General features: G+C 39.4%; 2 protein-coding genes and 1 non-coding gene across 3 annotated transcripts in view; 1 reads left to right on the forward strand and 2 right to left on the reverse strand.

Moving 5' to 3' along the window:
- LOC103910934 (uncharacterized) overlaps positions 1-12,620 on the reverse strand; it is a 492,719-nt gene that overhangs the window by 461,172 nt on the left and 18,927 nt on the right. The gene's annotated exons all lie outside the window — the stretch shown is intronic.
- Positions 5,405-11,717, forward strand: LOC108183721 (PWWP domain-containing DNA repair factor 3A-like). The gene is made up of 17 exons (XM_088650736.1): positions 5,405-6,685; positions 6,773-6,876; positions 6,991-7,181; positions 7,260-8,493; positions 8,591-8,998; positions 9,071-9,118; positions 9,252-9,332; positions 9,410-9,487; positions 9,952-10,012; positions 10,107-10,157; positions 10,233-10,277; positions 10,486-10,550; positions 10,709-10,907; positions 11,059-11,247; positions 11,339-11,427; positions 11,511-11,571; positions 11,655-11,717. The coding sequence occupies exons 8-17, from the start codon at positions 9,456-9,458 to the stop codon at positions 11,667-11,669; spliced, it is 807 nt and encodes a 268-aa protein (XP_088506862.1). The 5' UTR covers positions 5,405-6,685; positions 6,773-6,876; positions 6,991-7,181; positions 7,260-8,493; positions 8,591-8,998; positions 9,071-9,118; positions 9,252-9,332; positions 9,410-9,455; the 3' UTR covers positions 11,670-11,717.
- Positions 12,354-12,427, reverse strand: trnay-gua (transfer RNA tyrosine (anticodon GUA)). Its single transcript has one exon. It is a non-coding gene; the product is annotated as a tRNA-Tyr (tRNA).

The raw sequence follows: 12,620 nt of genomic DNA on the forward strand, positions 1-12,620 counted from the left end.
GTGACTTATTGCGATTTTTCAAAATATTTTCGTTTTTTGTTATTTTTCAAAAAAATTCGATTTTTTGTTATTTTTCAAAATATTTCGATTTTTTGTTATTTTTCAAAAAATTTTCATTTTTTGCGATTTTTCAAAAAATTGTCATTTTTGTTATTTTTTTAGATTTTTCATTTTTTGTGACTTTTTGCGATTTTTCAAAATATTTTCGTTTTTTGCGATTTTTAAAAAAAATTCATTTTTTGTGATTTTTTGTGATTTCTCAAAAAATTTTCATTTTTTGTTATTTTTTCAAAAATGTTTCATTTTTTGTGATTTTTCAAAAAATTTCCATTTTTTGTTATTTAAAAAAAAAATCGATTTTTTTTTTATTTTTCTAAAATTTTTCATTTTTTGTTCTTTTTCAAAAAATTCAGCCGTCAGCCGCCGTTTTCTATCGGCCGTACTCCAGGACGGTGATGCCCAGCCACCGAGCATGGGGAATGGGCCAGCAACCCCTGTCTCCTGACGGCGCTGTACTTGCAGCAGACGTGCCTGTGCTTGCAAACCACTCGCTAGTAACTGTGGCAACGCATGAAGAGTTTGAGCTTCCTCCAGATGCTTGCTTTGTGTTTTGTCATCAGTTGGGGCTGCCAACACATGGATTCCACTGGACGCACTCGATCTGGGCATAACAGACCCTCTATGGGGGGAGGGGATCCTCCTGTTCTTTCTTTCTTTTCCTCCATCTGTTTTCTTTCTCTACAGATGCCGTTTTTCTCTGCTTAGTTTCTGATTTGGTCTATTTGGACATGTCGATCTCCTGCTTTGCTGCGGTTCGGACCGCCTTTGCCTAGAGCTCCGTGCTTTGCACTCTTGCCTTGTATATTTTGTGTCCTGTTTTCTTACGTCAGCCTATCAGCACAGTGCTCAAACGACATAGCTTGAAGAAGACGACGGGATCTACAAACGTTCCGCAAAAGAACTTCACTAACGAAAGCGGAAGCGCTAACGAAACAACCTTCCGCTGCAAGCACCTTACATTCCTGAGACGGCAAACCACCGACGGCTGGCTGCGAAATTGCCTCTGGTTCAGATTGGTTTAGAACCGTCCCTCTGCCCAAAACACCACAGACGTTTGCAAAAGATTGCAGTTCTTGAAACAAAGTTACCTCTGATCCAAGCAGAAGCGTTCGCTTACTTAATGGCAGATAAAATGATGACCTTTCACACGGTCTGCATTCGTTCCGTCAGTAACAGCGGCAGGCCAGCAAATAAAATTCTGACATTCCGCAGGGCACACTCGTTTGGCGGACAAAAGCCACCGGGGGCTCTCTTTGCGTGTTCCTTCACCTGGTCAAACCGCTTTGAGGGGGGACCTTTCGAGTAGTTTTCGGCGTCAGAACAGACTCCTCTAGCGATGGGTGGGCAGGCCTTCCACAGACGCGCGCAGCTCTACTGGCGCAAAAGTGGCTTAGCAAAGGACGAGGAGGAGAGGGAAGCACCGCTCCAGCCGGGCCCGACGCTACCGCCTGAACTCTGTCTTGAACCACTGTGCTCAGGGGAGAGCGCGAACGCAGTCCCCCACTACCAGAAATTATGCAGTCGAGATTCCCACATTTGGGGGTAGGGTGAAGCTGCAGGCCCGGAGACCCAACCGCACGCTCAGACCTGCATGCTCAGACCAGCACTTCCATACCTATCATTTTCTCAGACAGTGCCACCTGCTGTTGGGTTGGGTGAAGCGGCAGGTATCGAGACCCACGCTCAGAGCAGCACTTTCTAGGAAGTAGCAACATCGGACACGTGAGTAAGGTTATTCATTTTATTAAAGCGATTCTTGAAATTAGCAGGTTTTATGGCATAAATCAATGTGACATCTTATTACACTAACAAACAATATTTCAGTGTTTGATTTGAATTAGTCAAAAGATAGCATTATTTTATGATATTTACAGCGCACTCTTATTTTCTGTTATTGTACCATTCTGGGACACTTTTCTAGCAATGATTTCTGGCAAAATAAAAAACTTTAATGTTACAATTAATAATTGCTTTATATACACAATACATTTTATTTTAACATTTTTACTTTAAAGTGCTATGTAGGTCTACTGAACGTATTACTGTATTATCTATCTGAAAGTGGTACAGACAATAACAGTAACACAATAACAGTTTAACAATTGTAAATAAGATCTCTGGAAATCAAAATATCAATTAATCTGCATAACATTTACAATGTGAGCTCTCTTAGGTTAAAACAAATATAATTTGCTTGTGACTTGTGTATGTTTTTCCTAGATGGATATTACAATTCAAAAAGGGGGGTCTCTGCCAGTACCTGTACAGTGCACCAAATGCTGCACATATTTTCATTGTCCATTTTGTGATATCTCGGTTTTCCAACCAACACGATTAAAAAAAGTGCAATCACATCTGCAGGCACATTTGAATAGATCAGTCCAGCATGAAGGAAATATTTGAAAATGTACATCTTATTATAGTGAAAAATTGTAAGAAAACTTAAAGTGCAATCTTATACTGCTTTTTTTCAGAATTTACAATACACAGATGTGGACGCCTCTGCAGAAGTCAGCCACATTATCACTGCCTCTTCTGCAAATCAACCATTTTAAGAAAACCTGATTTTGTTAAACATTTAGGACTCTGCAAACAAAAACAACAACCACCAACCCCTCACACTAAAGCCATCACAACTTTTGCCACATCTCTGCCCGCCACACATGTGCCTCTCTCCACTGCCACGGCTCTGCCCGCAACACATGTGCCTCTCTCCACTGACACGGCTCTGCCTGCCACACATGTGCCTCTCTCCACTGCCACGGCTCTGCCCGCCACAAATGTGCCTCTCTCCACTGCCACGGCTCTGCCCGCCACACATGTGCCTCTCTCCACTGCCATGGCTCTGCCCGCCACACATGTGCCTCTCTCCACTGCCACGGCTCTGCCCCGCCACACATGTGACTCTCTCCACTGACACGGCTCTGCCCGCCACACATGTGCCTCTCTCCACTGACACGGCTCTGCCCACCACACATGTGCCTCTCTCCACTGCCACGGCTCTGCCCCGCCACACATGTGCCTCTCTCCACTGACACGGCTCTGCGCACCACACATGTGCCTCTCTCCACTGCCACGGCTCTGCCCCGCCACACATGTGACTCTCTCCACTGACACGGCTCTGCCCTGCCACACATGTGCCTCTCTCCACTGCCACGGCTCTGCCCGCCACACATGTGCCTCTCTCCACTGCCACGGCTCTGCCCCGCCACACATGTGCCTCTCTCCATTGACACGGCTCTGCCTGCCACACATGTGCCTCTCTCCACTGACACGGCTCTGCCTGCCACACATGTGCCTCTCTCCACTGCCACGTCTCTGCCCGCCACACATGTGCCTCTCTCCACTGACACGGCTCTGCCCGCCACAAATGTGCCTCTCTCCACTGACACGGCTCTGCCCGCCACACATGTGCCTCTCTCCACTGCCACGGCTCTGCCTGCCACACATGTGCCTCTATCCACTGACATGGCTCTGCCCACCACTTCTGGCATTTCTAGGCCCTTAAAAAAATTGTCGGAAAAAACCAAAGCAACTAAAGAAATGTCCCAAATGTGATTTGATATGCCACTTTAAAAATTTAAAAAGACATATAGAACGTAAACACACCCCAAAAATGATGGACATCACTTCCTCATCTCATCTTGACAGTGAGTGCATAGACCCTCAGAATGAAGTCTATATGGTCCACAAAAGTTTTCATGGAGCTTCTACTCCACTCCATGTGCAAATAAAAATATGGGGGGAACCACATCGTGTTTCATGTGAATTAAATGAGTGCCAGACTAATATGGAGTTGGCTTGGAGAAGTGGACTGCTGTCATACAAATGTGTTCACCTCCGGTCAGTTTCATACTGCAAAACATTTTTAACCTCACCTTCACTCACAGAAGAAAGTTTAAAAGAAATGGTTAAAAGCAAGTGGTTTGGGCAGGACAAAATAAAACAGTGTGTAAATCGTCAAAAACTAGCCCAAGAAGAAAATGCACCACTGTCAGTTGAATCCAAGATTGGAGTCCCACCAACAAAAATGTTCATATCGGTCTTTGAGCCTAATATATCATATTATAGTAGACTGGGCAGAGTCATGGTATCATATGACACCAAGAATAATTCATGGCACTGCCCCTGTGCAAAAACTCAGAGATCATGTACCCATAAATACATAGCAAAATGGAACCTCTTTCAAATTCACCCTGAACTCTTCCGAAAAGTTCGGAGCACTGAAAGCGCTGAAGAATTTCAGGCAGCAGCGATGGAGGAAAGTGATGAAAGTGAGAATTACCCTCCAAAGGACATTGCTAAAGTAAAGAGCATAGTAGAATACATCTTAATGAATAAAAAGCTACCATCTACTATTCCCAGTCATTTGAGGCTTTCTTCAGACTATAAGGAATTTCCAAAACACCTAATCCCTGATGAGACAATGTGCTACCACTGCTCAGACCGCACATTGCTCAGTGATCCTGTCTGCATTACACGTAAAGCGAAAATTCTCACAACTACAGGAATTGTCCAAGGTGGATAATTGTTACTTACATATTTTATTTTAATTATGAAAAAGATACTAAACCATTTATTTTACATTCTGTATCTGCAGATATTTCAACCTACTACAAATTCTGTCCTTTCTGTGGAATGGTGTAACGTTACCAAGAGTGGGCTAATGGTTTGCATAACTTCAATGACCATGTCCTCCTTGAACTCTCTCTCTGCCTCACCATAAGAAACCTGTTTCAGGTAATCGTTATACAATGCATGATACAATACATGAACATGAAGCCCCTACCCCTCCACAATGGAGGCGGATATGGCTGAGGTTGCCCGTCGCCTCAGCCAGCGGTGCCAGCTGCATCGCAGGACCCAGATGGAATTTTGCAGCTTCTGTGTGGCCACACCGTCTGGGTCCTGGAAGCGTTAGGGAGCTTAAGGTAAGGCCAGCGCCAACACCTTTTGAGTCGCATTCAAAACACTGAATTGTTTGCTTGTTGAGCCCTGTAACAGGCCTCATATCTGTTCTTATGCTCCACACCAGGGGTGTCCAAACTTTTTGGGCCGAGGGCCAGATGCAAAAAAACAAACGTTGTCGTGGGCCAAATTTTACATACATCACACAGACACGTGTGTGTGTATATATATATATATATATATATATATATATATATATATATATATATATATGTATACAGTTGAAGTCAGAATTGTTAGCCCCCCTAAATTATTAGCCCCCGTTTATTTTTTCCTCAATTTCTGTTTAACGGAGAAGATTTTTTTCAACACATTTCTAAACATATTAGTTTTAGTAACTCATTTCTAATAATTTATTTATTTTTATCTTTGCCATGATGACAGTAAATAATATTTGACTAGATATTTTTAAGACACTTCTATACAGCTTAAAGTGACATTTAAAGACTTAACTAGGTTAATCAAGTTAACTAGTCAAGTTAAGGTAATTAGGCAAGTTATTTTATAACAATGGTTTGTTCTGAAGACTTAAGGTGCTAATAATTTTTACCTTAAAATGGTTCATAAAAAAATTTAAACCGCTTTTTATTCTAGCTGAAAAAAAACAAAAGTCTTTCTCCAAAAGAAAAAATATTATCAGACATACTGTAAAAATGTCCTTGCTCTGTTAAACATCATTTGGGAAATATTTAAAAAAGAAGAAATAAATCAAAGAGGGGCTAATAATTCAGACTTCAACTGTGTGTAGACAGACAGACAGACAGACAGACAGATAGATAGATAGATAGATAGATAGATAGATAGATAGATAGATCATAGCAAGAACTGCTGCTTAATTGAATGCATGTAATAGCGACACCCGGTGGTTATTTATTGAATTACGTTCATTTTTGAATAGCGGGCCAGATTCTATTGATATTTATAAAAAGCCTCGCGGGCCGCCACAAAACTGATTGCGGGCCGCAGATGGCCCGCGGGTCGTAGTTTGGACACGCCTGCTCCACACGCACAGGTGCGGGGAGTGGCTGGGCAGGATAATGCTGCGCATATGAGCGCAGTGAAAGTGCAAGAATGTTTTGTCCTACCAGTTCATATATTATATGTTATACAATATAATATTTTTTACAACAATAGGATTTCTTCATAGTGTTGATTTTATGTTAAGCAACATTAGGCACATTCAAATCAAGACTTAAAACACATCTGTTTAGCTGTGCCTTTACTGAATGAGCACTGTGCTACGTCCGACAGTTCACACTATTATGTTTTCTGTTTTTAACTGTTTTTTTAAATCATTTTTATTCTTTGTTTTTATTTTCTTATACTTGTCTCTTTTATTCTTGTTTATGTAAAGCACTTTGAATTACCATTGTGTATGAAATGTGCTATATAAATAAACTTGCCTTGCCTTGCCTATATAAGTACTGATTAACTGTGATTTCTTTATCATAGGTGCATACAGCAGTCAGCAGAGTAGTGGAGTACTTGGAGGTAACTACAGGTGTACAGTTCCCCTCAGCAGTTACTCTTCTCCACGGCTATCTGCATTTTGAGGCCCTAACTGACCATGAATACGAGTATTCATGTGTATCTTGTGGTGACCATCCACCTGTGGTCATAATGGACCTCCACAAGAAGGCATCCTTTCATCTCTCTGGTAAATATCTTTCCTTTTTACTGCAGAGAGGTAAGTCTTATTAGTAAAACTATTAGTAAGTTTATAGTATGTATTTATTTTCTTTAGTGCGTGATCTTTCACAGCCTCCACAAGATTTTAATGGAGAGGTGGATTTAGATATGTTTTGGAAGGCACTGACAGAAGAACGAATTGCTCGAGGATTTTTTCAAGTAAGGAAATTTATTATATCAGGAATGGCATGTCATCATTATTTAATTTCATAAGTGTTTTCAGGAGTACAATCTAAATTCACTGATGTATTAACATGTTTGTTTGTCCTAAAGGTCAAAAAAACAATCCATTTTGTGTTACACCTAGTTACAACTTTTGGGCACCCTGGATCGGGAGTAAGACTCGCATAGCGAATGTTGTTCTCAACACTGAATTTGAGAAAGTGCACAAAGCAAAAACTGCAGAACGAACAGAAATAACTGTCTCTGAAGATCGCTTAAAGGACAAACTTTCAAAACAGAAAGTTAAATATATAATGCTAATTATATGTAGTATTTGTCAGTGTTGGCATTTCATTTAACATGTGTGTTTTATGTGATAGGTGGGAGTGATAAGAAGACTGTCAAGAGTGTGGTTTAGATGCCAAAGGCTCTCGCACAGATCTACTCCTGCGACTTTCGGAGGAGATGAGGTCAAGGGAGGCCTATGACAAGGTTTTTGAAAAGATTTGGGCTGCTTCAGGTAAACCTCAATGTTGCACATTAAAATATTACAAATAAATCAGAAATGTACAAAGTCACATAGACATAATGGGTCCTGTTTTCTGCTTGGCACTGATTGGGGAGTGACTGGTGGTGTACAGCTCTGGGGGGGTGTTGGAGGTGGCCTCGTCTGACACCTATTGTTGCTTTCCGTGTGGGGGAGTGTATTTACATCACTGAGGCACTGCATCTTTAAATTTTTTAAAAGTATACTTTGTTAAGGTTAATGCCACTGCCCTCCATCATAACCTATGGTCATTTAAGTCCCAATGTCATTAATGGGATTTGATTATGTTTTCTTAACTATTTGCTTATCTTTTTTGTCTGTTCCAGGAGGTTGGGCTGTCATTATGTGTCCTTGTGGCGTAGTTTACAGTATAAAATGTAATCTGCGAGCAGAAAGTCCACGGGATTTTGCAGATGTGCTTCTGTCTTGGAAGCATCTGCCTAATGTTGTTATTTATGACTTTGCCCGTGGACTGTCCACCCACACAAATTTGAGGCAACCCATAACTTTCACACCTTTCGAGGGAAGGTTACTCGAACCAACCACTGAAAATATTGCAAAAGCAAAATCAGGAAAATTACAGGTAACTCTGCCATGGCTCACTGCAAAAAAGCAAAGTCCAGATCCGGATGGTCATCCAATAACTGGTTCTGCAGAACACTATGTTCTGTATGACCGCTTTCACGAAGACAACACAAAAGATCCTCGTGATTCACTGAGGAAGCTTCGTCTTGTGCTGGCAAAGTTAACAGTCAGGCTGCAGAACAGCTTTTTTCAAAGCTAAAGACAAATAACTACTTTGTGAACATGGCATTGCCATCCACACATGTTTTCCTCATGCGAAACATCCACCATTACACTGTCAGAAAAAACGAGAAACGTCTTCATGACATAAAAAAGGAATGCAACACAAACATTCACATGAATGACCACAGCCAGGTTGTGTTAGGTAATGTTTCCCTTACTTTGTAACAAATACATCACTATATCCATAACTGTACTTATGTGTATATTTGTATTTATAGAAAATCCATCCTCCACAGAGAAATGCATGGACATGTCACTTGGTAATTTGACTGTTCTTTCCAGTTGCTCAGTGTCAAGTTTCTGTTCTCTAATTATTATGTGTTATTTTCTAATTTTGATGCTTTAATGTACTCTAAGGACCACTGACAGCACTGCCAGAAAATATTGTGACTTTACAAACGACCGCTGCATCACCAGGCAAAACATTAGTCACATCTCCTCTGTCATCAGTACCAATTACAGAAAAAACAGCTTGTGAACCTACCACTCTTCTAAATTTTTTGGAACCTACTAAGTCTTGGGAGAGGGACTGGCATCCATTACAAGAGAAACTGGTGAACAATTACAATTACATACAAACGCACACACACACACACACACACACACACACACACACACACATATTTATTGTTATTATTATTACAGCTTGATTATGTGCTGGACCGAAATCGCCCTGGCAGTGAAATAATTGTGAAGGAGGGGCAAGTGTGCCTTATTCGAGAAGAATTTTGAAGCCTTGGATTGTTGAGGGACATGGACTCCCATGTAAGCAGTCTGTTTTTTTTATTATAACTTTTTTTAATTAAAAACATTGACTTATCAAAGTATTTATTGCAGATTGGAAACGCCTGCATGAAGCTTATTTGTGAAATGGCTCGACAAATTGTATGTACTATAAAACATAATATTTATATAGATTGTTTTAACTTGATCCAAATAATAAAAATAAAAAAAAACAATTTCTAAACTGTGTGAAAATGTTCATGTCATTGTCAACAGTTTCTTTTTATTCATGTAGGGCAAGGACATATACATTGAGGACTTTTATGTTGTCCCTGTGTGGAAAGAAACTCCTAACAACATTGTTACTGGATTACCGGTGCGTGTATGTACTGTATTTACTGTGTGAGAAGTACAACCTAAATTAAACGACATAACTGTCCTGATCAATTCTAGGAAGATGCAGACTTGAAAGACCTGTTAGCCTTTCCAGCATGGACAAATGCCAAAGGACCAGACCACTTTGTTGTCTGTGTAAGAAAATATTGAAATGTCTAGTGCATACATTAATTGGTATTGCAATGTGTGTTTCTAAAATAAAACACTGAAAAATCTTGGAAGAAGCAATAATGTTCAAATGAAATATTTTTACACCTTTAACATTGTAGATAATGATGCCGCTTCGAAGAGAGATGGTGTTTTTAGACTCTCTGTACGCAGAGCATGAATCAGGATTTGGAGATGAGGAATACAGGGCAATTTTTAGGTCTATCAATAAACTAAGACGTTTCAGCCTTTATGTGATATATGGCTACGTTCCTATAGCCATTTCTATTTATTTCCTAACCGTGTATTATAGTTCTGTCACTTTTGGCTACGTTCCTATAGCCGTTTCTTGAACTTCTGGCTATGTTCATCTAGCCTTTTTTATGCATGGTGTTCTAGAGTTGAGGTGAGCTGTAATTGTTAGTATTACTACTAATATGTTTTGTTTACAGGAAAATTGCTTACCAAGTGGATCATGGGACATGGTCTGAAAAGACTGGATATGATTTTCCAGTGAGGAATCAACTTTAAAAAAAATATTATTTTACAACAATTAATTTTTTGTACATTATTCTAAAATAAAATTGATTTGCTTTGCCTATTTTAGGCTTTGCCACGTCAGACAAGAGGGAATGATTGTGGTGTTTTTGTACTCATGGTAAGATATAAATTGAGTTAATTGATTTAAAGATTTTGTAAACATTGTAAATGACTGTGGCTTCTCTCTTTTCAGTACACCCTCTCAATGGTGTGTGGCATTGGGTTTCAATTCCAGGAGGTATTATTTTATTATTTATGTAACTTTATTTTGTTGGTGCTTTTTTTAATCATAGCTAAAATGTAACTATTTTAATGTATATTATCTTGCTTTCTTCTAAGCAACATATCTTTTAAAAAAAGGGGCATGGTTATTGCAAGCACACCCAACATCATGTATTAACAAAAACATGTTGGTTAACTGTCAGACTAAACAGTCTTTCTTTCAGATGGATATACCTATCATCCGTCAGTGGTGGTGCCTTCTACTCATGGAACGATTTCAAATTGATGGGTATGACAGTATTTATTTATTTTTCTTGTAAATCTGTAAAATTAAAAATTTATATTGTGTCAATACAACAACTTGTAACATGAATAACAAAACATACTTAATATCTCTCTTACCGGTGACTAGTTATTATGGATTTTGTCTTGTCTTGTTATTAAAAGCTATGGGCACAGATTTGCTTTCTGGACTGAGGAGGCAAGAAGTGTCTTGGATGGAAAGATTCTGCCCCTTTTTAGGGTGAAAAGAAAAACCACATCCAATCTTCCGGCACATGTCCAAGCAGTTCAAGATCGGGAAAGGAATGACAAAAGATTAGTGGACTTGATTATCACATCAAAATCAGCAGAGCAGCATTTGGTGGTATAGATGGTTCCACTTTAAATTACTCCTCTAGACTCTGAGTATGGTTGACTTAAATATAGTCAAGTGACAATTTAACTATTATTTGCCAAATATAATTAATTACTTGTGCATTTACATATGAAATATAATTTCCTTCTATGGCCCAAAGGATATACTCGGTGGGAAAAGGTCAAATTGGTTTCCACTAAAACCCCGTTCTCAAGTGCCTGTCTACATTGAGAATGAGCAGTCCCAGTCAATCATTTGTGACTACATCAGAGGAATTCTTAATAAAACCAAAACACAGCTGACCTTCAATGATGAGGTGGAGTTCATTTGTGGATGTCTCCTCCCAGAGGTAATCACAAAACATGTATGTACATGAGCATGCTTATGTTCTGCAGTGTGTGTTTTATTTTATTAATTGATTTATCTGTATGTTTGTACAGGCCATAACTCATGGCATTTCCGAGTTACAAGGCTTGTCTTGGCAGGAGGCTGAAGATGTCTTCCTCCAGGGCCCCATTTATCACGCAAGGTATGTTTACTTTTTTTTGTACAAAAGCTGTTAAGTTTTTATGTTAAACACAATTTCTGACAACAGCATTTTTTTTTTTTTAGTGAAGTTGAGGAATTTAACAGAAGAATTGCTCGAGAAATGAAAAATCTCCCCAACAAGAATGTAAAGCATTTTATTTTATATGTAATTAATACATTATTAATCCAAGTATTGTTTTTCACAATTTTTCTCTGCATTTTTTACAGCTCGATGACTTGTAGGACCTCATGAAAATTTATAAAAAAATAAAGTTTGGTGTGAGAAAATTACTCAGAGTACTATCATTTATTCTGTGAATAATAAGATAATGTTCATTCCCTCAACTCAATACTAAAGAGTTTGATAAATCCTTAATGATTTAAAAACAAAAAACAACAACAAAAACAATAAATGACTGAAAATATTTAAGTAACTGAACAATATCTATTTACAAATACAGTTAATTAAAATACAACAGACTTAATGCATTAAATCATAATCTAGTATGTTTAATATTTTATATAATAATGTATTCAATCATAGTGCAATATTTTATAGAAGAAAAATAGTGTAATTTACAATTTATAAATCAATGAATTCAGGTTAGGCAATTTTTCCAACAGCAGGTGGCACTGTCTGAGAAAACGACAGGTCTGGAAGTGCTGGTCTGAGCGAGCAGGTCTGAGTGTGCGGTTGGGTCTCGGGGCCTGCAGCTTCATAATGTTGCCACAGAGACTTAGGGAATGGTCACCTACAGTGGTAGAAACGCAGAACTTTGTCTAGACACTGTTAACAGTGATACCTTCCCTACCCATGACAATGTTCTGCTAAATCCTGATTTCATCTTGTAACGCTGGACAGAATGTGGCCCAGGATCTTTGTCCAGTGCAAGTGTTAGCAGTTGCAAGGCAGCAAAATGATTGATCCGTCCCTGGGTGGGCTTGAACCACCAACCTTTCAGTTTACAGCCGAACGCGCTAACCGATTGTGCCACAGAGACTTAGTGAAAAGTCACCTACAGTGGTAGAAACGCGGAACTTTGTCTCAAATGGTCTGCTATATGAACCCTAATGTAAGTTTGCAGAGAGAGAGAGAGAAAAGTAACAGAAATGCCCAACGTGGGGCTTGAACCCACGACCCTGACATTAAGAGTCTCATGCTCTACCGACTGAGCTAGCCAGGCGGATGCAGAG

Source organism: Danio rerio, chromosome 4 (assembly GCF_052040795.2).
Source record: "Danio rerio strain M-AB ecotype USA chromosome 4, GRCz13ab, whole genome shotgun sequence".
In the NCBI taxonomy this organism is placed as follows: Eukaryota; Metazoa; Chordata; class Actinopteri; order Cypriniformes; family Danionidae; genus Danio; species Danio rerio.